Below are 21,975 nucleotides of genomic sequence, written 5' to 3'. Positions count from 1 at the left end.
CTTAGGTAAACTCTCTGCGGGCTTAAAGGAGAACCTCTGATCTCTTTCATAGGGGACCTGCTGTTTGCACAGATGCTGATTATCTCAATAATTCCTTACTTACTCTGGACTAACGGGCATTGTGACAGTTCCATGATCCCACTGTTGGACTGGCAGTTCTGGACATGCCACTTAAGATCACATTTCCCAACCTTGTTTCAATACTAGGTACAGAAGCTTCCCACACCATGGAAAATAATCACTCATTTATTGGACCCTAAACATGCCAGACAATGTAGGCTCTGGCATCTTATCCAAAAAAGGCCTACCATGTAACAGTTAGTTTTCAATTTGAGGGTCAATATTTTTTCTCAATATTTTTCTAAGAAAAGGAATAGACAAAACATCAAAATTCTTCAACTAGCAGTGACCTACTAATAGAACTTCATATTTTAAATCTTTTATCAATTCACCACTATCCGACTTATAAAATTCCCCCTTCATTGGCCCAATTTTATTTGCTCAGTTTGAGTTATTAAATAGAGAGAAGTAAAAAGTAAAAATAAAATTCTTTGCCATCTGTTGAAAGTATTAGTTAAGAGTGAAAGGCATGATATCTATGTTGTATACACCTTGCCCACTAATAAGTGGTTAATTTCTTACTGTTTAGCTTTTACCAACAGCAAGTTGGTAGTTTCCATTCTTTGTTCCATGTTTATTAGACCTTAGAGTAGAAAGCCTGAACATTCTCCCCTTAAGAGTGTCTTTGCTCTTATTGTTTCTGGTCAAAACTTATAGTCAAAACTATAAGAAAGAGATTGCCTAATAAATATCTGGGAGGCAGTAGTTAAGAACTGTGTCATTTGTACTGCTAACTTTCAATGTGGCCGAGACATTCTCATTCCTTGCTGATGGAATTTAAATTAGTATGGTTCTTTCAGGAAGCAATATGACAATATGTAGGAAGAACCATAAAAACAGAATTACTCCAGGACTGGTTTTACTCCCAAGAACCCAGCCTATGTAAATAAAGCAGCATAAGCAATAATAAAAATAACAAAAACGATGATGATGATGATGATGACAATGACAACCTCCAAATCATCAAATCCCATGGTCAATTCTAGTTCGTTATCCTTGATCATCCTGATTCTGATCACTAGTGGCTCCTTCTAGCATATTCTTTCTTTTAGTTTCCTTGACCCTGACAATCTTATTTCTTTTCCTCCCACTATGACTGTAATTTTGGCAGAGCTCTTATTCTTTCCATCCCCATAAAGACAGGCATTCTTCAACAGGGCTACGTCTTCTCCCCTCACCTCTAACTCTAATCCTACACACTTGCATAGATGTCCATTTATCATCGGCAAACAATAATCCCAAAGCCCTCATCACCACTGTGCTCCAAGTCCCACTTTTTCACATGCCTGTTGGACATGTCAGTTTGCACACCAAAGGCATGGCACCCTTCCTTGTCTCATCTCTCTTTCCTTCTCCACTTCCACATCCTAGTTTAGACCTTCAGTTTTTTTTGTTTGTTTTTAATCAGACCAACGATTCCCCAAACTAGTCTTCGGATCTCCAAAGCCTTATAAAAATGTATTATAAAAATCCAGACCTCATCTCAGACCTGTGGCCTAGGTATCTGTGTTTTTAACAAGCTCTCAGATGAGTTTAATGAATTGTTTTCCAGATATGGAAGCCAAGGATCTCAATTATCTCAACTGTCATACTAGTCTCCAAGACTCTGATCGCTTTTTCTTCTGACTCCTTAACACACACTCTGCATCCTGTCTTCTGGAGTGCCTTCGTCCCATCTCTTCCTGTCGAAAATTTGTGCATTCTTGAAGGCCCAGCTCAAGTGCCTTCCTCTCCAAATATATTGGTCTTCAATAACCTCATTTAGAAGCAACTTGACTCTTCTTAGGACAAGAATAGAGAAGTATGTGAGCCTGTTGTTTCACAGTTCTCTTTGCCAATCTGCTATCCACTTGACCCCAGCAGTAGCCCAGCATCAGGCTTTAAAATTAAGTGTGAAGATGGTCCACAGGATGTAACAAGCACTGCTATAATCCCCAGGGGCCTCAGCATCAAGCCAAACACACTGCTAATCCCACCTGACTTCCTGCCCTGAGCCAGTAAGTAGATTTCTGCCTTATTTTTGAGAGAATATCATCACCTTGTTTCTCAGTTCCTATAGCTACTGCGAATAATGCCCCTGAAGCAAACTCCACCTTCAGGCAATTTGTCCAGCATCCTCGTCCCTTCTGGACCAAAGAACTACATTGCTTTTACACGTGTCCTCATCTCTACGCCTACCCTACACTCATCCCACCCCGTTTTTTTGCAAGCTGCATGTGTTCATGAATGCTCATGCACGTATACACACACACCCACACACACAAAAACACACACACTCTTAAGTTAATAAACATTTACCAAATGCCTAATATGTGTCAAGGCTCTATGCAGGGTAGTAATAAATCAAAATCATTTGTCTCAAGTGAATATACTACAAATTAATCATAGACGATTTGGGAATAATAGTTATGACATGATTGCTCATCTCTACGAGTACACATATTTGAGAGCTATAACTACATAGCAACATTTTCTTAGATGGCTTCAAATTAAAGCTGTCACGTTACCAAATGGGGGCTCTTCAGAAGTAAGAATAATTCCTTATTTTTATATTCCTTGAAGGTCTAGCATAATGTCTTATAGACAATAAATTCTCAACTGTTTATTAAATGAGTAGATGAACGAATGAACATATGAATGGTCTTTTCTGTAGATGGGTGTGAAGTATGAGGGCAAGCTGCTTCCAAAAGAAATAGTTTTTACTTTCTTTATTAAAAAGTGAAAAAGCAAATCAGGGCATGTTTGCTTAATTTCCTTAATATCCCCAAAGCACTCACAAGAAACTCAGTCTTTTATGGCATGACATCACCACATGGTTCCAGGAGAGTTTTCAGACTCACTTCCACTTTGAAGAAGGAAAGCCCATCTTTAAAACACTGGTCATGTTGCTGGTTTGTGTTGAGAATCAAAAAAGACCCAGCCATCTTCTCTACCAAATGAACTTAGCAACTTTACTAAGTCCTTGAAGAGACTGTATTGGAACCCAACTTTTCACACTCCCCCTGTTCTCTCTCAGATGGAGAGACAGCTCAAGGGCAGAACACAGAGCTCTCCTGAGTCCCACAGTTTCTCTGAACTCTTGTTTCACATATCTTCCCTGTCAAACAAGTCACTAGTTACTGATCAGACAGTGAAAACAGTTTGGGCAATGTGAGCATAGTGCCAAAAAGAAAATCTCTAGTCAATGTCATTGCCAAATATCTATTTTTTTAAGTGCCATTTCCAAAAGTAATACACTGAATAATAAAGACATTTAAAAATCCATCATATCACTCAGCCTCTCACATTTATTAGCATGATGTCAATTAAGGAAGGATGGTATTTAAATAGTGAGTTAATGTTTTACTGCCCAGTGTCAATTATTTCCTTATTTAGTACTGGCAATGATGATGATGAAGATTTTTTTGACATCAGAAACATCAGAAATAAAATTTGAGGGGCCAGCCGGTGGCTCACTCGGGAGAGTGTGGTTCTGATAACACCAAGGCCACGGGTTCGGATCCCTATATAGGGATGGCTGGTTTGCCCACTTGGGAGAGGGTGGTGCTGACAACACCAAGTCAAGGATTAAGATCCCTTTACTGATCATCACTTTAAAAAAAAAAGAAAGAAAGAAAGAAAATTTGAACAATACAATATATGTTTATATCAGGCTCTTTTTAAAAAGCCCTTTTCTTAATTTACTATGTGAGAATCTTCCCTGTGTTGGCTAATACTCGAACCCTAACATGCAGCTCCATTATGGGCCACACTGAGCCAAGAAGTAAGTCCATGTGAACTGGATTCAAAAAGAAATGTAGGACTTCCCGTCGTAGAGCGAAGTCCAGTTTTCTCTAAATCTTACACACAGAAGATCTGCTGTCAAGCAAGCAGTTTCTCTAGAAGAAAACTCAGCAACCTGTTGCTAAAACAGATGCTTACGCTGTTACTGTAACCATGAGGATACAAAGAGTACACTCTGCCTGAAGATGAAGTGATAAGATATCAAAAATTTTTAACTAATCTGTTAATGTGCTACATAAGGAGAAAAGCCCACAGTGTAAATCTTATTTTAACTTCCGAAGAGACTGACTATTAACCAGTCTTGAATTGGCAACTTCAGTCTCCCTGAAGTCCAATTAGCTGGTTCTGTCCTGTTAACTTCTGTTTATATAATGATAATTTTATAAAATTACAAAATTCTATTAGACTATTCAGTGTTCCCTGTAGTCTTGCATTATTTTATTGTACTTTTTCACCATTACTAACACCTTCTTTATGCCTTTCCTTCAGCCTCTGATTCATCAGAGCATTTGGAAGATGTTTTCACTAAAATGGGTGAAAAGTCCTTTGAGGCTTACATAGTTCCAGAGTCCTGGAGAATCTGAGTATGAATCAAGATGAAACTCCCGGGGATTTTCTGTTGGATATTAGGCCTATGTGGCCCCTGAGCACATTTTCCTCTCCTGAAGTCACTCAGAAAAAGAAAGTTACTACATACAGCCAGTACAAGTTACTCATAAATTACTCCAGGCCAATTTAATTTCCTTACTTGAGAGTTCACTAGGCAGTAGACCAGGGAAAGGCTGAGTATATCAAATATCTGAATTTCACAAAAGTTTTCTGTCAGGCAGAAACTAAATATTAACTATATGCAGGCCTAATGAAGATTGCAGAAATCTGTCCTTTTATCCCTGAATTCTAATCTGGAGTATACATGAAGCTGAAAGCCCGAATGACCTCTAATCCATTCTCTTTGTACCTTTGTTCTCCTGTTAAGTGCTTCAGAAGACATGACTCCATCTGCTGCATTTGAGGTCCCGTGGGAGGGGCCTCACATCCCCAGAGAAAATCTATGGATATAAGTGTTTTTGGTTGACAAATGCTGATAGCTGGGATGATAGGCATCGTTTTTAAACACTACGGGATTATGTTGGGGGCAATAGGGGAAATTTGAAGTTAGTGTAGATATTAGATGAAATAAAACATATTGAAGTAGAAAAATAGAGATACTTGATTAGAAAAGCAGGTTCAGCAGTTTGCACAGTAAGATGCCATTTATCGTTACATATGATGACATACATATTATATGGAAGAAGATACACTAAAGTGTTAAGAGTGCTAGTCTGTAGTGGTGGAAATATGTTTTACTTTCTTATTTTTGTTTGCATATATTTCCTAATTGTATAAAATGCACAGGTATTGTTTCTGCAGTAATAAAAGACTGAAAATAAAATATTGGGAGAGGGCTTGAATGTCCTGATTGATTAGAACTTAATGATGGGGTTAAGATCACAGATGGTTAAAAAAGAAGATAGGAATTAATTCTATTACCCCCCCACCCCGCCGATGCCACTTCTCACCAAAGACAAACATGAGAAATCTCCCCTTCTGACCATACTGTTAAGGAAGTTATGGAATGGGTGTTATTATTGTAACAGGAGAGTCAACAATATGTTATCACACTGGGAGATGCTTTATCTTTGAAATCATTTGGAAAGTTTTCATCCTTGAATCAGGCTCGGGACAAGGTATTGCCTATACCCTGGTGTCCAGGTTAACTTTATGAGGTCAATACACTAACCTAGGTTCTGCAGGCCAGTGCAGCCTCTAGCTTACTTTTGTTACTGAAAACCCCGAGGGTTCACAACTAAATACAAGAAGAGTCCTAGTGCAAAGTCCCTTGTGAGCCATCCATGGGAACGAGAAGAATAAATGTGGGCTGAATGATTATCATGTAGATAGATTCATTTCTGATTGGTATCCACAGGTTAGTGACTAAGGGTTGGGCATAGACTACAATTTGTCCTTGGCCTTGTCATGTTCAACATTTTAACATAATTACTTGGATAAAGATATAGTCATGCTTATCAAATTTGAAAATGATACCAACATGTTCTATGAGAGAATCTAAAAAGATCTCTTCCCCCTAGAAAAATGACTAAATCAAACTATAAAAAGACTAATAAAACTAATAATGATAATAACAATAATAGCTAAAACTCATATATACTTACTATATGCTAGACTCCTTTCTAAATGCTTTACAGACATCAATTTGCTTAATCCTCACAATAACCTTATGGGGCAGGTCCTGTATCTCTTATATCAATTGTTAGATATAATGTAAGGTAGAGGTATAGATTGTAGAAATTTGAATTAACCTGCCTACATTAAAACCTAGCACTATAGCTATGCTTTGTGTGAACCTGATAAAATTACTGATGCTCTCTGTGCCTTAGCCTCCTCATCAGTAAAAATTAGGTTGATAGTTCATCCAACAAACATTTATCAGGCACCCACTATATGGATACAACCTCAAATATCACTTAGTCCCTACTCTCAAGGAATTCATCACTTGCTAAGGAAGAGAGACGTGTTCAAGTAAACAAAAGCCATTCTTCAAGGGCTATAAAGGGCTATGCTTCACTAGTGCATAAAAGATACAGGCTGTTGGTTTCAGATTAATAATCTTTATCACATTGAGAAAATATTTCTATTCTTACTTTACTAAGTTTTAAAATATTGAAATAAGTATTTAAATTTCTCAGGTATCATCAAGTACATATTGCAATGATTATTTTCTCTCTTTGACCTTTTTATATGCTAAATTATGGTAACACATTTTCCTATACTAAAATATCCCTACATTTTAAAGTCAATACTAATTAATCATAGCATAGTATCCTCTAAATATTGTGTTGGATTCTACTTGTGTACAGTATACTAATTTTTTTTTTCATTTAAGTGTTTAAGTAAAACTAGCCTTTCAAATGTTTTAATAGTAAAATTGGGAGTTTCTTTTAAGATCTAAAAGCTTGTTGTTTGTCCAATATGATTAACTGAGCAATGATTAATTGATTCTACCAAAACTAATCAAGAGAAAGAATATCACAAATATAAATTGTAAATGAGAAGTGGGCTATATAACAACAAAAGTAGAAACTACAAAACAAATTATGATTCTTTAAATTATTTTAATTAAATTATACTAGTAAAATTGAAAAATCATTATATATATCTACTCTCTACTTACTCATTTAAAAAAATTTACCCAACTGCTCTTAAAATTTTTTTTAAAAATTTTGTTCTACCTTTTTTTTAAAGCACTGTTTTAACCTCTGCAATTGGGTACATGGAGCATGCCAGTTTTCAGATTAACCAGTTACAGGGATTATAAGAAATGTTCACCAGATTTGGCTGTCTAAAGAAAATTTTAGCTTTGGTGTGAAATTTTGACAAATGAATGACAGAATTTATGGGCATCTTTGGGTATGACCAGATGTGTTAATTTGATTCCTAAATTATCTTCCAGAAGATTTTTCCATTTTTCAAAGAGTCCAAATTCTGCACAAATTTATGACTACAGAGTTATACTCTTAGGAATTACCAAGCTCTGTTCCCAGCCTCATGTTTTATGAAGTGTTAAAGTTAATAGTAATTGTTTTCAAAGATATTTCCTTTATATAAAAAGATATTCCAAGTGGAATTTTAAAAACTGAAATATAACATTCTTCTGCCATTTAACTCTCATATCTATTTTACTAAAGCAAAAACACAAAATTGTGTGGAATTTTCCTAAGTTCAAAATAAGGGCAGGATTTACTAAGCTATTCCTTGTGTGTTCTCTTCAAGCAAACTTTCGTGCTCAATCTTTCTGAAAACTCTCATTTTTTAATATCAAACTTGCATTTCTATGAAATCTGCACTTAGCAAGGGATTTAGTCATTGACTTCTAGTTATCCACTCTTGCCAGACTTTCTTATAAAGAACTGAAGGTATTTGAAGTTTGTGTGGGGTGGGAGTAGGCTGTAGCTCTTCTAAAGTGATTTGCTAAGTTAAAAAGAAAAACATCACATAAGAGAGGGAAAGAAATGAAGAGTGATGTTCTTTGAGAAGAAATAATTGCTGCTGTCTCCAGAGTACTAATGGCATAGGTCAGCTTTCTCCAGAAAGTTTTCAAAAGGGCTCATCAACTGTGAAGTCAGTTATAGAATTTAATGCTGCCCAACTGCAAACCTTGAAGCTAACCAGCAATGACACAACACCATCACTGTATAGAAACAGTCAAATATATTAACTTAATGACAGGCTAGTGGACCTCCTAAGGAATGTGATCATATTGTGCCAGCTCTTGAATAAATGTTAGATCTTATGCAACTGTGTTATTATTACTTTTTCCCCTCAAAGACCATTTGAAGTGCTCAAAGCAGATGACAGAAGACATGTTCTGCCCCAAATCAAAGGCGATTTGCTAACATAAACCAGCTTTGTGCCCACAAAAAGCTCTACTTTTATTTTTCTCAAATTGAAAGCAGTGTCCACTGCTTTTGAAAGGCCCTATCAAAACAAAATACTGAAGTCTGAAGCACACCAAGAGGCAGATACAGGCGAGATAATTCCAGTTTTATATGTTGGCTTCAAAAAGCAAAGAAAGTCAACAGCTCAGGCCAATACTAGTCTACCCTCATGTCTGTATTTTTGTCTATCAAATTGCCTACGCTTGTATAGAAAGAGTGTACTTTCAGAAGAAAATGCTTACAACAAAGCATTAGGTAAAAAAAGAAAAATGCAAAACTTTATACCTCTTCCCCAATAATGCATACGGTGCCAAGAAATGTACACAGGTAGAAAGAATTGAAATGCACACACACAGGCCAAAAGGCTGATTCATTAGAACAGCAGTGCTATGGATGATTGTCTTCTTTTATTTGAAGCTTGATTGAAGTATTTTATGATTTTTCTAAAAAAATTAAGATTTAAAGCACAAATTGCCAACCCACAGGCCAAATCTGGCTCATAACTGCTTTTAACAAAAGTCATTAACATTTAACATTTAGGGGATTGTTGCATTAATACGTGGACATCTAACTTGTTGTGAAAAACTGGAAGATGTGGTAAAGTTGGGTCCATGTTCCCACATGAGCTCAACCAGCTTGGGCTGTAAGGAGGCCACCTGGCCTGTAAAAATGGCTTGCTAACCGGTTGCCACAGGCCCCCACCCCACACTCGTTATGACACCTGCCTGTGGGCACCTGCATATGCAAATCCTGGTGAAGACAACAGGATTAAGAGAGTTACTGCAACTCCATCCATATTAATAAAACTTCTTTCCTTTTTTCACATCTCTACCTTTTGGATACATCCTCAATGGTCAAATTAGAGAATGTTTATATCCACTTTCAGAAGTTGTATATAATCTGTGAGTATACACAGTGTGATAAAAATTTGGCAACTGACTCACCAAACAGAAGCAGCCAACCCTAATAATAATAATAATAATAATAATAATAACACTTTGGGGTCTGAGTTCTCAAATTATTCAACTCTGTGAAGCAAATAAGACTCTTGAAAAATTAAATTCAGGGTTAGAACATCTCAGTGTTCTATTCACAAAGATTCTCATGGAAACCAAAACCAAAGTAAAATAATGAGAAGCTAGATATATCTTTGATTCCTCTCTGCTTTTCTTAGCCCTAAGCTAATGGATATGTTTGGATTTGTTAAGTAAGACACATGGTGCTAAATTACCTCACTCAGGGAAGAACGGTATATAAGCTTATCATTTCTCGTGTTCAAAATCATTGCTATGCTGCTAAAAATAGCAAGCCACCATAAATTTAAACATAAATGACTGGGTGTACAGCAGATGCATGCACATTTAACAGTGTTTTAAGGTTTTTGTTTGTTTCTTTGTTTGTTTTGTATTACTGATATCCCACCCTGGCCTTTTAAAAGGATAATTCTTACCTTGTTAATGGCCCCAGATCGCCTGAGTCTTGGCTTCCAGCTTCACTGGGAGTGCTCACTGATTTCGAAGAGGGAGACATAGGGGTTGGGACTAAATAATGAAAATAACAGGTATCCCATGTTAAAAAATGCAGCGGCTGCACTGGTGAAGAGCAGTGTCAGACAAATCAAAACAAATGAGCCCAAATTAAAGTGATTGTATGGCCAGGAGAGATGAGATGGGATAAGGGGGGAAAAAAAAGGAAAGAAAAGGAAGAAAGTCAAGTGAATTTTTCATATTTTTGGAAATTAAAATTTGAAATGAATTTAGACAGAATTAATTTAGGGATTCTGAGGCCATGTCCACCTTAACAAAGTAAAATGGAGAATCAAAGTAGCTATCCAGATAATTCAAGTCAAATATCTCTATAGAATGAACTATCCAGATAATTTCAATTCTTCACATCACTTTGTTAGTATAGATGTGATCTATTAAAAATACAGTGGAGTGTCTATAAAACTTTAAAATATTATGAAATAAGTGATTCTGAATGATTTTAAATGGTTAAGGAGAGTCATCAAAGTCTCTCACATGTCTGCATTTGGAGGGAAATGTATTGTCTGTAAAATATGAACTGCATTTGCTATGAGAGACTAATGACAGATAGAGAAAGGGTAAACACTGAACCTAGTAATTTAGAAATCTCTTTCAAAACAAAGGAAAATTCCAGGCTGCTTTATTTTTACATTTAATTAATAGTTTCATCCCTGTTTACTGTTTACTGTGTTTGAGACTTACTTTCCTTTGCCTCCGGCAGCTCTAGAAAACACTGCCATGTGCACAGAAGTGAACTGCCACTCCGAAGACAGGAGAAACAAGTTCAAAGATCAAGGTCAGCACAAGCTGAAAATCTGAGAGCAAGGATAATAAAAGAAAAAAGCTAAAGGAAATGAAAACGTATTTTTTTTTTCTATCCTTCAGATACGAGCCAAATGTCCTTCAGATAGAAGCTGCGCCAAATAGCCAAGATGGCTCCAGGCCAGACAATTCAACGGGTTCTCAGTATCACACATGCCAAAGAAGCCATATGGGCAGAAAGAAACATCAATACTTAAGTGCAGATTCCCATTTGGTTTCAATCATGTGCAATTTCCTTTTATTTATTTAATAGGGTAAAAGGCTTAACTATTTTGTCCAAATCCTGTAACACAATGGCAGATCTGTCAAGAAGCTAGGAATTTTCATGTGGTTCCACAGTTAATTCACTGATTACCTGCTGCGCTAAGTCACAGGGTTAGTCAGACAGATGAATGAAAAATGAAAATGGGGTCCACCCTGGCTAGGGCCCCTTGGCAGAGATGCAGAGATAGTTCAGAAGTTGGTCACAGTGTAGGGATATTTAACTATTTTGTTATTAAAGTTTAATTACTGGTTTTAAGAAGGGTATGGGAGAATAGGACATAGTACTACTGTGTTTAACCAGTGTTCACACTGTAACAGAACTTCAAAGGTTATTTTGAGGCACAAATATAATTGGTTTCAATGTGTCTAGTTCATATCACATGTCATCCAAGTACAAAATAAATTTGTCAGCTCCTCAAAGAAGGTTCATCAGTCAAATATCCCATAGTTTACATTTTCCCCAACATAAAGAAGTTAAACAAAATAATCTAATTTTATTGGAGCTTAATATTGTTAGACATGATTTTACATAAAATACTTTTTAATGGTGTTTTAGTTTTGTGTGTATGTATGAAATTATATCCAGCAATACTTAATTTGTAGGCTTATGATAATATATCAGAATATTTATTATATATGTCCCTTTTCTTATTTATATTGATATAAACATTCATCATTTTGCTGTACATGGGATAATTTTTATTCTTAGTTTAAGTAACTATGGAAATAAATAAAAATTTATTTTAATATAAAAGCCAATGATGTAATTAAAGGAAAACAAACAATTTAAACAGGAGAACTGATACTGTATTTATTTATGTGTACTATTTTTAAAGTTTTTTGGGTGTTTTTTTTTCTTTTTTTTACTGTATTGGATATCATGTAGTTTTACAGATACCTTAGGATTACTCTTAAATGTATGGAAAAGAAAAGGATAAAAGAAAAGTAAAACTATCACATGAGCAACAGAGAGGTAGTGACAGAATAAACACAATATGTACATGTTACCATCAGCAAAAACAAAACAAATAGTTCAATATCCAATCCTTAATGATAAAATAAGGTCATGTACAATCAAGTAGGAATGAATGAGTTGGAGGAGGGATGTTGCAGCAAAAATGCTAATTAGCAGTGAAATCAAGATACACAATAGAGTCAAATAAATTTAAACTTGTTAATTAGCAGCTAATCTGCCACCATTTAAAATTTTCCTTCAAATTTCCCACTTAGCATTGTATTTTTATCATGGAATAACTCTATGCCTGTAGTGGTTATGAAACTCATAACCACATTTACGGTACTTAAGATTGGCAAAGAGAGGTTGGGATTTGGCAATGGAAATAACGAACAATTTAATAGAAAATTCCAGAATTACTTCTATTTACCAAATGGCAACTCATTGAGCAAGTATAAAATCTCCTAGTAACACAGTGGAGAAAGTTATTAGTCAATAAGCACAAATTGCTAACAACTTTACAACCTTTCCTCCCATCTCTTCCAGCCCCCTCAGTTCCAAAAATACATGCAACCTGAACCATAAGCCACAGAATTTCTTTTAAAATAAAAAATAATAAAGCTGAAGACTTAAAAAGAATAGTCAATGCTGGACATGGTATATCCCACGCAAGTCAAATTTGAAGAATAGTAACAAAGCACTCTTAAGTACCTAGAGGGGGCTCGGGTGATATACCAATGCTCTGCAACAAAGCCTCTGTCTCTCGACGTTTGCGATCAAGATCGGAGTCGTCCTGAACGGGCTCTTTCTTCTGCTGCATATCAGCCTAAAAAATGTAGGTGTCAGAAAGAAAAGTTAATACAAAACTAAATGTATGCTTTTCCTGGCTGAAACTAAAAATGGTGAATGCATGGCAGTGAAGACAAGATAAAAGCCCTAAATAGACATAATCATATATATACATATATATAAAGGATTTTAAACAACACTGTAACAGCTCCATTTAATAATTACTGATTCAATACTTTCTCTCTTCGTGGAAGGCTTTTTCCTGCCTCTAACACATGGTATGAAAGTTTCTCTCACCCAGTTTTGGATGAAACTATCAAGGCTAGGGAGATGCATTTATTAAAAAATTCTGTCTGCTTGTTTAGGCCTCCCTGCCCCTGCTGGGACATGAGTTCTTGATGAGGTTGTGTTTGTAGTATTCATGCCCCTTGTTTGAGATTGTGCAAACAAGGAATTGTTGGTATCTGGCTGAAAAGTAAAATCATTTATGGAAATCTATAACTGTAAAACACTATTTGTATCAGTAGGATGTTTATTATGGTTTAAAATAAACTGGGTTAAAATCCGTATTAGGGCAGGTGAACAATATCGATACATCTTGTTACTTGATTATGATTTTTATAGGATTCCTTTATACATACTCACTTGAAGAAAATTACAGTGTAGAAAAACAGTACCAAAAAATCATTTAGAAGTTACATTCACAAATTTTGTCTAAAAAGCATATTATGTGTGAGCCTCTTAAAGTCAGATCCTTTGCCAAGTTTGTGTTTCTACAGGATAGTGACAAATTAAAATGCAGGTTAAAATCAGTAGTGGAATTCTGGGGGAAACTTAAAAATTCCAGGGCTCTTCTCTCTTTCATAACACAGTTATTACTTAAGACAAGGTATCTGCCCTGCATCTGAAGCATAACATCATACCTGTTACGTAGAGGTCACAACCATGCTTTGTGAGCTTACAGAAGTGAAACTGTCACAAAGCTTCTCAAAAACAAATTATCCAGTAATCAGACATACCTTCTTCCCCAGGGGCCTATTGTGCACCCTAACAAGTACATTACCTCCTTCAGGCATGCAGAGTACATTTCACAGCAGAGAAGCATAATTTATATTGTGGCATTAAAAGCAGAAAGAGTTCATGCAACTTTTGACTTACTTTCAGACAGTAACCTAAACACTGATTATAAGTGCCTCTTTGAACATGGTACTGTGCTCAACACATTTACTATTCACCTTAGGCTTCAAATGTACTCACACTTTTGAAGTCTATCTGTCATTTCAGGGAAAACTACCATTTTGGAGGCCAATAAGGGCTAATGAGAGTTCCAGAGTATTTCAGGCACTCGCATGTAGCACAAAATTCTGAAATGGCAGTTGAATCTCTATCAGTGAAGATATCAAAGTTCACATTCTTTTCCAACTTTAACACTTAAACTACTGAAGCAAGTTCCAAAGTTTACGCATACAAGACAGGCAAAGACAGAACTAAGATGAGCAAAAGGATGCTGTGGAGTGAGGATCTATATCTACATTCACTTATAAAGTTTAAAGAAGGATGGATGCAAAAGAGAAATGAAGGAAAAGGGAATTACCACAACAGTTACTGAAATGCAAAAGAAAATACTAAGATAAGCAAAATTTGTCTTAGGAATCCAATGTGGAACAGTATGGTATTACAGTGAAGAGTTAAGCCATAACTGAACTGTCACTTTTACTGGGAGCAGATACATGATTATTTGCTTACCACAATATGTTCACACCTAGATCAGTGCCTGGTACACAGTAGATGCTCAATAAAAAATGTGTTGAATGAGTGGATTAGTATCTGTCTTTGGCAATTGTTACTTTGTAAGAGTTATAGAATCTTAGAATTATACATAATTTAGGCCAATTTCCACCAAGTGTACCCCCATTCAGGAAGCCCCTTTACACCACCACTGTTGGAATAAAGTAATCTAGACGTGTAGTGACCCAGTCCTCACAACAAAGCCACTTCTACATTGTAGCAACAAAAAAATCTTTAACTTTCTCACATTCTTTTGACAAAAAATTATTGAAAAATAAGAATGCCAGAGGAAATGAAACTGAGAAGCCCTGATGAAGCTTATATAAGTAGAAAAAGAGCTGCCTAATCTTTTCCTTTTGAATAAACTTAGGGCATATTACCCAAAACTTTCTGTCATATATGTCCTATGCAGAAAGGCACAGGATCTGTTTTTGGTTTTGTTTTTTGAGATTTATTCTAACATTAACCAGTAAACATTCAAGAGACATACTAAAGGGCTGGCCAGTTAACTCAGTTGGTTAGAGCATGGTGTTATAACACCAAGGTCAAGGGTTCAGATCCCCATACCAGCCAGTCCCCCCCCCAAATTTTTTTTTTAAAGAGAGACATATTAAAGGGTAAATCACATATCAACATGTGTAATCATACTTTGTGCAAAAATAGTGCACCTGAATTCCATCACCAAAATTTCACTTCCACAATACAAGGTGCCTCCGCAACTCATTCTCTGCTTCTGCCTTTTTTAATTACTAAGGGAACAGGCAATATAATAGCATATATCAGTAAGAACAAATGTCCATCTAGATATAACAGAAGCTTAGGGATACTATTAACACTCAAAGTTGACCATCAAAAATGTGAAATTAAGTAACTGGGGCTTATTAGAAATAAAGGCAGTTACTACCTTTTAACAAGTAACCACCTTAAATGAAACAAATTGTTCCTTCATCCAAGACAGCTACACCAAGTGCCCTACTCATGAAACTTTTGATTTTTCCCTTGTAAATGTTACAGAATTCTACTATGTTATAATAACTCAACAGGGAGTGATTGTATCACACTAGTAATTAAAATTCTCTAGCTTTTCTAAAAGGATAATCAATAGGCAATAGCAGAACAAGACTGGACCCAGGGAGACTAGATAAGGAATTATTTGCCATGGTACAGGTAAGAGAGATAGTAGTGGCTTGAATGAGAAGTAACGTTGAGAAGTGGGCAGGGTCTGGACACTAGCACTGAGAGGACTTGCTCATGGATCAGATAGGAAGGAGACCCCTGACTATCTGGCTTAATTACTGAATGGATGGATGTGTGATGGAGCCATTTACTGAAATGGAAAGAGAGGTTGGCATGGTGGGGAGAGAGAGCCAAGAGGTCTGTTTGTCCATGTAAACTCCGAGATGCCTAGAGGACATCAATAGGAGATGTTGCAGACTCAGTCTGGTGCTGAGTCTAGAGCACAGGGAAGAGGTAGGAAGTGGCAGTATAATGTCAGAGTCTTATACATGTAGAAGATTTTAGAGACAATAGATTGGATGGGTTCCTTGGGAAATAAAAGAAGAGAGGAAGGGCAAGGAGAGAGCCTGGGACACTCCGATATTTAAAGGTTGGGAAGAGGAGCAGGTGTGAGCAAAGGGCCCTGAGACGAAATGCTAAGTGAGGTCAGAGGGAATCCAGGGCTCGTCCTAGAAGCTAGGTGAAGAAAATGTTCCAGGCATGGAGGAACCAACTGTGTCAAATGCTACTGAGAGATTGAACAAGAAGAGGATGGATACTTGACCATCGGATTTGGAATGACAGCAGTAATAGATGACCTCAGCCAAGAACAGTTTTGATGGAGTGGTAGGCATGAAACGTGATTACCATGAATATAGCAGAGAATAAACAAGACATAGCAAAGGAATTTTGCTATGAGCCATTAATTTTCTATTTGCCCCTCCTGTTAACAACTGGAAAATCTTGGTGAAAGGTATATAGGTATAAATACCATTTTATATGTTTATATTCTTGAAACTCTTCTGTCAAGTCTTAAACTATTTAAAAATAGAAAGCTACCAGAACATTTAAAAAAATTAAAAATTTGCAGGGTACCTTTTCCCAGCAAGTGATATTTCTGTTTATGAGGAGTAATAACAGCTGAGACCCAGAAAGGATAATCAAAGAAAGAAAATTTGTCAACTGAGAATTGTCAATAACTTTTCCAAAGACAGTTCCACATTTCTTAGAGGAACAAGTGAGGACAGGCCAGGAAACCCCTTCCCATCTTACCTTCCAGCAATTCGGCAGAAGGCCAAGGATAGAATGAAACTTCAGGGTGGTCCCCATTAAATTCACCTCATTTAATTGCATAAAAACCAATGTTTCCTGAAATTGGGCCTGAATCTTCAATTGTCGCCATTATATTTACTTTGAAATCAGATTTCATCTACAGTACCACAGCCAAGAAAGCAGTTGACATCCAAAAGGGCGGAGAACGGTAATTTTATACAACATGTACATAGTTTTCTGGATTCTGTGGAGATAATGAACCTGGGTGGTCCTAAGTTACACCAGTTTTCAGAATCAGAGCAAAAAAATCACTCAGTTTAGCATTAAAGAGTATTTTGTTTCTTTTTAATTCTAAATTTACTTGCTGGGTTTTTTAAAAAATATAAACCTAAAGAAGGTTTATAAAAATCAAACCTATAAGCTTAAAGCTATTACTAACCCCCTGTAAACAACACAAAAACTAGAAAATCTTAAACTTAGGAGTCAATGACAGTGGCCAGTTGTCTACAGCATTCTGTAAACTCAGGATCAGAAGTTTCTAAAGAATTTGCAGAATAGAATTCCAGATGCTTGGAAAGAATGTCTGGAACCAGCATCTCAGACCTGCCCTAACTAGCTTACGTGTTCATTTATTCACTCATCATTCATTTTAGAATCCTTTCTTGAAGGCCTACTATGTGGCAAAATCTGAGTTAGACATTGAGTTAATGATAAAAAACACACAGCCCTGCCCTCGAAAGCTTGCAATCTATTAGGAGACAATGTCAAGTGAAGAGGCAAATACACGTGTAAAGCTCTGCACTAAATGTTTGATAAGGTCAAGGGTAGGATGCAAAACTAACCTAGTTACGGGAGGAGAAAGGTATCGGAGGTGGTTTTCTGCAGGAAGTGATATTTGAGATGAGAACTGAAGCCATGCAGTTAACAGCCAGGTGAAGGACAACAGAGAAGTAGGAGGACAGTGACAAAGAAGTAGGAGGACAACAGAGAAGTAGGAGGACAGCGGAGGGAAGAGAACATCACAAACTCCCTGTCAAGAGAAAGCGTGGTCTGTGAGAGGATATGCAAGGAGTTGAATCGGGCGGGAATGTGGATTTCAGGGAGAAAAGAAATGGGGGAGAAGTACACCTAGCCAGGACCTGATAGTCATTGCAAATTGGGGAAGGGGCAGGTACAGGAATGTCCCCAGGATCCTGCTTTGGACAACTGGCTGGAGGAGGGGGTGCTTCGTGAGACTGGAGAGTAAAGGGGGGCTACCTTTGAGGCTTAGACCTCGGGGTCCAGTTTCCGAATTTGAAAAAGAGGGATTAGAAGATTGCTTCCAGGTTTCTTTCAACTACATAATGCTATAATCCAATGAAACTAGGGATTATAAAATCTTCCAATAATGCGGCATTTTTGAAAAATGGCCTCACCAGCAGTGATCATGACAAACATATGCAGCCCTTCGATGGGGCCCCATTTGCCGACACCGATAGCTAATCTCAGAAGCAGAACGAGAACACTTTCTTACTGACCAGTTCCTCCATGTCCTTCACTGCTCTGCGGTATCTTCTTGAATCCTCACAGAACTCCATGAGGAAGCCACCACTCTTTTCTCCATTTTACAGAAGAGGAAGCAGGTTCACAGAGGTCCTAAACTCACTCAAGGCCATTCTGTGAAGGGCAGAGCCACATTTCCCAGCCACGTTTCACTCACAAGCCTCTGTGCCTAACCATGGTGCTTGGTGTCTCACAGCACTGGCTGCCCAGAACAAACCAAGTCAGCACAGTTGTGGAGGGAAAGTATTTCAAGCCAGGACAGAACTTGAAGATGACAAAGACCATTCGATCCCAAAATCTGGCCCCGATTTGGAAGAAATTAGAAACTTTGAGAATAAAAGACTAGGACTCCATTGCCATGTGACTGTGGATCAGGGTTCAGTTATTACAAGCTTAAACCACCATATCAGTGTAGAAATGAGGAAACTAAGACGTTATATGACTTTTACTCCAGAACTGGGCAGAGATCAGGAACATCTAGAGTCTGAGTGTTCTACACTACCCACCCACGGCCACTCCCAGTCTCCCAGGGCTCTTTTTGCTGTGTAACGAGGTAAATCTCCACCAGGCAAAACGGCTTGCTATAGAAGCAGAAGGGACAGACTGCTTCGATCAGTCTGGTTTGCCTGTAATTTCCTCAAAATGTGTAAAATGAAAAAGATGAAGCAGACAGCATAATTTGGAACCAAATTTTCTATATCACATTGCATTTTGTGGTAATTCTATGAAATTCAAGTTGGATATTAGAATGTCAGTTTAAAAGGAAACCGGTTATTAGAAAAGGATAACAGGTGCTTTAAAACTACAGCAAGTGTTGACATTTGAGGGAAAGGAAACATAATAACTTAATGCTTTCTTTGGCTTTGCATGGAAATGAATAGCCTTTCCTTGTCAATTCTCACCTCTACTTCTCTCAAAGACTGCATATATAACAGCAAAGATCTCCAAGGAAAAAAACATTATGTGCAATGTCAAGGACAAATAAACTATCACATGATTCAAAGTGTAATGGTGTGGAGAGATGTGAGATGGCAGAAGGCTAAAATGCAACTGCAATTATCTTTTACTTTGTTGGAAAATAATAGTATATATTACTATAAATCTGTTATAAATCTGTTACATTGGTCTCCCAGCCTTGTAGTATGAAACAACACTTACTTTGATTGTGAGGCATCAAATCACATTTTCTTTTTCCTTAAAGAAATACTCTTCATAGAGAAGCAGCTCTGATCTCTACACATACACATATCACACTACACAAACTTTTCTTCTTAGAAAATTATTCAAAATGTCTTTGGCATCTGGTTTCTGTATAAGACCCTGGCTATTTCTACACTGCCACGATGAATTGGAGAATGAGAAATAAATTATTTATTGGATTGAGATAGTGGAAGAAAACACAATATGGAAGCAAGGCATAGAACTGGAAGTCAAAAATCTTGGATTCTGGGTCTAGCAGACAGAAGAGCTACATTTGACCTCTGGGACTTTGCTGATTTGTTGACATAAAGAGAGGCCTGCGTGGAAGGTCTCTAAAATCTCTTCCAGCTCTAACATCTAATAATTCCATGTCCCTTATTATCCTATCCACCCTCTCACCAACTGGGGGAAAGCACAGCTTTTTCCTTAACAAACCAAGAATTCTTATTTACCATGAAAAATATATACCATTTAGGAAACAATGGAAATTCACAGGCATTATTTTATATTTTTCTCCTAAAATGTTCTTGCTGGTAGTTTTTTAAAGAGCCTTTTCCTAAAACTAACACTTATTAAGTACTAACTATGTTCTAGGTACCGCTAAATGCTATACAAGATTAACTCTCCTAATCCTCATGACCCCCCCAAAACAGATATATTATTGTTCTCATATTAAGGATAAGAAACTGACATACAGAAAGGTTAAGAAACTTCTAACAATACAGAGATCACAGACTACTTTTAGGGTTCTCTTCAAGTAGGGGGTGAATCTGGAGTATGGGGAACCCTAGACCAAATGCTGTTCACCATTTAGGCAGAGCCTAACCAGCCCATAGTAAATAGCAATAATCTTATTATTCTGAGTATGTTGATATTAACTTATTTTATTCAGATATCATAAAAGGGTTTTTTTAGAAGTTTCTATTTATCTATGGGACAAGGACCTCAGGATCAAGTGATTTTCCTTTTTCCCAACAATACCTCAACACCCAGGATTTACCTCTTTCTTTTTCCTCTCCTCTTCCTTTCGCTTCTTTTCTTCTCTTATCTGTGCTAAGCGCTGCTTTTTGCGCTCTAGCTCAGCTTTTAAGTCACTTTTGTCGGACATGTTGGTTTCCTTGTAGAAAAAGAAAAAAAATGAATATATATAAATAACTTTTCTGTATTATCATTGCAAAAATCATTCAAAAGGAAATGCAGCTTGAAAATATGACTGTTCAGTAACAAGTCGTATTATTTAGCCTATGTCAAAGAATCCAAGAAACAAGTTAAATCTTATCTAGTGCTATATAAAATCTTCCCTTATTATATATACATAAATATATCAAGAAATACAATGTTATCATCGGGTCTAAAGAAGAATAGCAACTTACTTCTGAATAAGCAACACATCTGCTGTATAAGTTTCTTAAGAAATAAACAACAACAACAAAAAGAGAATCAAAAAGGAATCATCATCATGACTTTCAATTTGGATGATAATGGAGCAATTCATCTCCACACAGAGAAAAGAAAATCGGCTGTCATAAACCCTTAAAGATGTGCCCTGCTCAAATCTATGGACTCAATAAACATTCCTCCACTGAGTTTAAGCACTTGAAGATTTCCTTTTGCCTAACATTATATGCATCAGGGAAGACAGCCACTAAAGACTTAACACGTTAATCTTCTTTTTCTGTAAAACTCCTCCTGAACTGCCACAATTAATTCCATCTCCAGTACAACCCTATTTCTATTAAACTTTCATTTGCATACTGAATGTAATATTGCTTGTTCTGGCACTTTCCCTTTTCAAAGCCAAGGGTGCTGTGAACACATGAAATGGGAGATAACACCATGGCAAGTTCTTGGGGAAATTTATCCAAACAAAACAATTTTAATATTAATCGTGATGACAGTGTTAGTGGTGTTGGTGTCAGAAACATTTTCAAATAAAATGAATTTGGGGAAGACACTTGCTAATTACCAATGATTATATATTTGCCTCTTTTGTGCTCCCAACTGGAAACTAACAAAATGGAAACCCTAAGAAATGAAGAACCGCCTCTGACCCAAATTCCTAAAATAAAGGAGAAGGAAAAAAAAAAAGAACAGTGAACCGTAAATGTCATGAGTATTCATTTGCATATTATTTGTATGCAACTATGATAAATGCTTAATGTATTCCTAAGTAGATGATGGAGAAATGGAAGATTAAAAAAGTATCAAAGAATACAGAAAAATCTTTAAACTTCCTGTCATTTTCCTTAGAAGGTAATCACAAATGTGCAGTCACTCTAAGACACATGTTCAGACAAACACACAGTCAGGAGGTATACCATGTTCCTACCGTATGCATTTCTGCTCAGCGCGATGACAAAGACTTGTGAAATTACAACAATACTAATTAATCTGTGCCACTCATGCTCATAATCTGTCTTCA

At 36.7% G+C, this 21,975-nt stretch overlaps 1 protein-coding gene across 8 annotated transcripts in view; it reads right to left on the bottom strand.

The window, feature by feature from the left end:
* DYNC1I1 (dynein cytoplasmic 1 intermediate chain 1) overlaps nucleotides 1-20,661 on the bottom strand; it is a 278,647-nt gene extending 257,986 nt beyond the window's left edge. For 4 of the 8 annotated variants that reach the window (XM_063099025.1, XM_063099027.1, XM_063099029.1 and 1 more), the window contains exons 1-3: nucleotides 20,554-20,661; nucleotides 12,678-12,792; nucleotides 9,850-9,940 (exon numbers count right to left, since the gene is read on the bottom strand). In XM_063099025.1, coding sequence (XP_062955095.1) covers nucleotides 9,850-9,940; nucleotides 12,678-12,792; nucleotides 20,554-20,661 — 314 coding nt within the window. Of the gene's footprint in view, nucleotides 1-9,849; nucleotides 9,992-11,102; nucleotides 11,111-12,677; nucleotides 12,793-20,553 lie in introns of all 8 variants that reach the window. The other 4 variants (XM_063099022.1, XM_063099024.1, XM_063099028.1 and 1 more) reach the window with 2 other exon arrangements.
* Between the last annotated feature and the right edge of the window lie 1,314 nt (nucleotides 20,662-21,975).

The sequence above is a fragment of the Cynocephalus volans genome, chromosome 6, assembly GCF_027409185.1.
Source record: "Cynocephalus volans isolate mCynVol1 chromosome 6, mCynVol1.pri, whole genome shotgun sequence".
In the NCBI taxonomy this organism is placed as follows: domain Eukaryota; kingdom Metazoa; phylum Chordata; class Mammalia; order Dermoptera; family Cynocephalidae; genus Cynocephalus; species Cynocephalus volans.
Note: the sequence above shows the minus strand (reverse complement) of the source record. Positions and strands in the feature narration are given on the sequence as shown.